The 632-nt window shown below is 44.1% G+C and overlaps 1 protein-coding gene across 1 annotated transcript in view; it reads right to left on the bottom strand.

Moving 5' to 3' along the window:
• Positions 1–632, bottom strand: part of ALG13 (ALG13 UDP-N-acetylglucosaminyltransferase subunit) — a 128,558-nt gene that overhangs the window by 45,018 nt on the left and 82,908 nt on the right. The window contains 1 exon segment of the mRNA XM_006167734.3: positions 46–166. Coding sequence (XP_006167796.1) covers positions 46–166 — 121 coding nt within the window.

The following is a 632-nucleotide window of genomic DNA, read 5'->3' as shown; positions in this document are numbered from 1 at the left end:
ACAAGCATATTTTTTTAAAAAAATATTTAGCTATAACTGACTCACCACTGGTATTCTGGGCGCTCCCCTCCTCTGTTTCCAAAGTTGGTTTGCCTGAGCTATGTCCTCGCCTTGCAACACAGTATGCTGAAGTAGCAGGAACCATTGTAGAGTGGCCTCCATGAGTCTGTACCAAAAAGACATACATACACATGCAGTTCTCTCGATACAATCAAAATAAAAAGCTAGAAAAATATGCTGAAAGTCAATTAAAGAACTAGACTAACAATGCACATTGCTATTGTGAGACTACTCTGTAAGTAAATGTTTTTAAATGTACTTTAACACAGGGAAGCCCTGCAACACAGCAGTTAAACACTATGCACAGGTAGCTGGATCACATGTGGCTGACCACAGCTCACATTCGGGCACTGGAGGCTTGAAAAACAAGCTGGGGAGGCCAGTAGGTGGCATAGTGATTAAGGCGTAGTGACTGGACTCTCACATAGGAGTTCAAGTCCCAGACCTGGTGGCTTGGAAATCATGCCAGCCATGTGTGTGTGCATGCCCAAAATGCCAGGGAAAGAACGGAGGAGATTATGATGTCATCCACCTGGGGGGTGATTTCTCACTTTCCCTCTCACTGACAAGAA

Source organism: Tupaia chinensis, unplaced genomic scaffold (assembly GCF_000334495.1).
Source record: "Tupaia chinensis unplaced genomic scaffold, TupChi_1.0 Scaffold144991_2, whole genome shotgun sequence".
Lineage (NCBI taxonomy): Eukaryota > Metazoa > Chordata > Mammalia > Scandentia > Tupaiidae > Tupaia > Tupaia belangeri.
The sequence above is the reverse complement of the archived record's forward strand: the minus strand, read 5'-3'. Positions and strand labels throughout refer to the sequence as shown.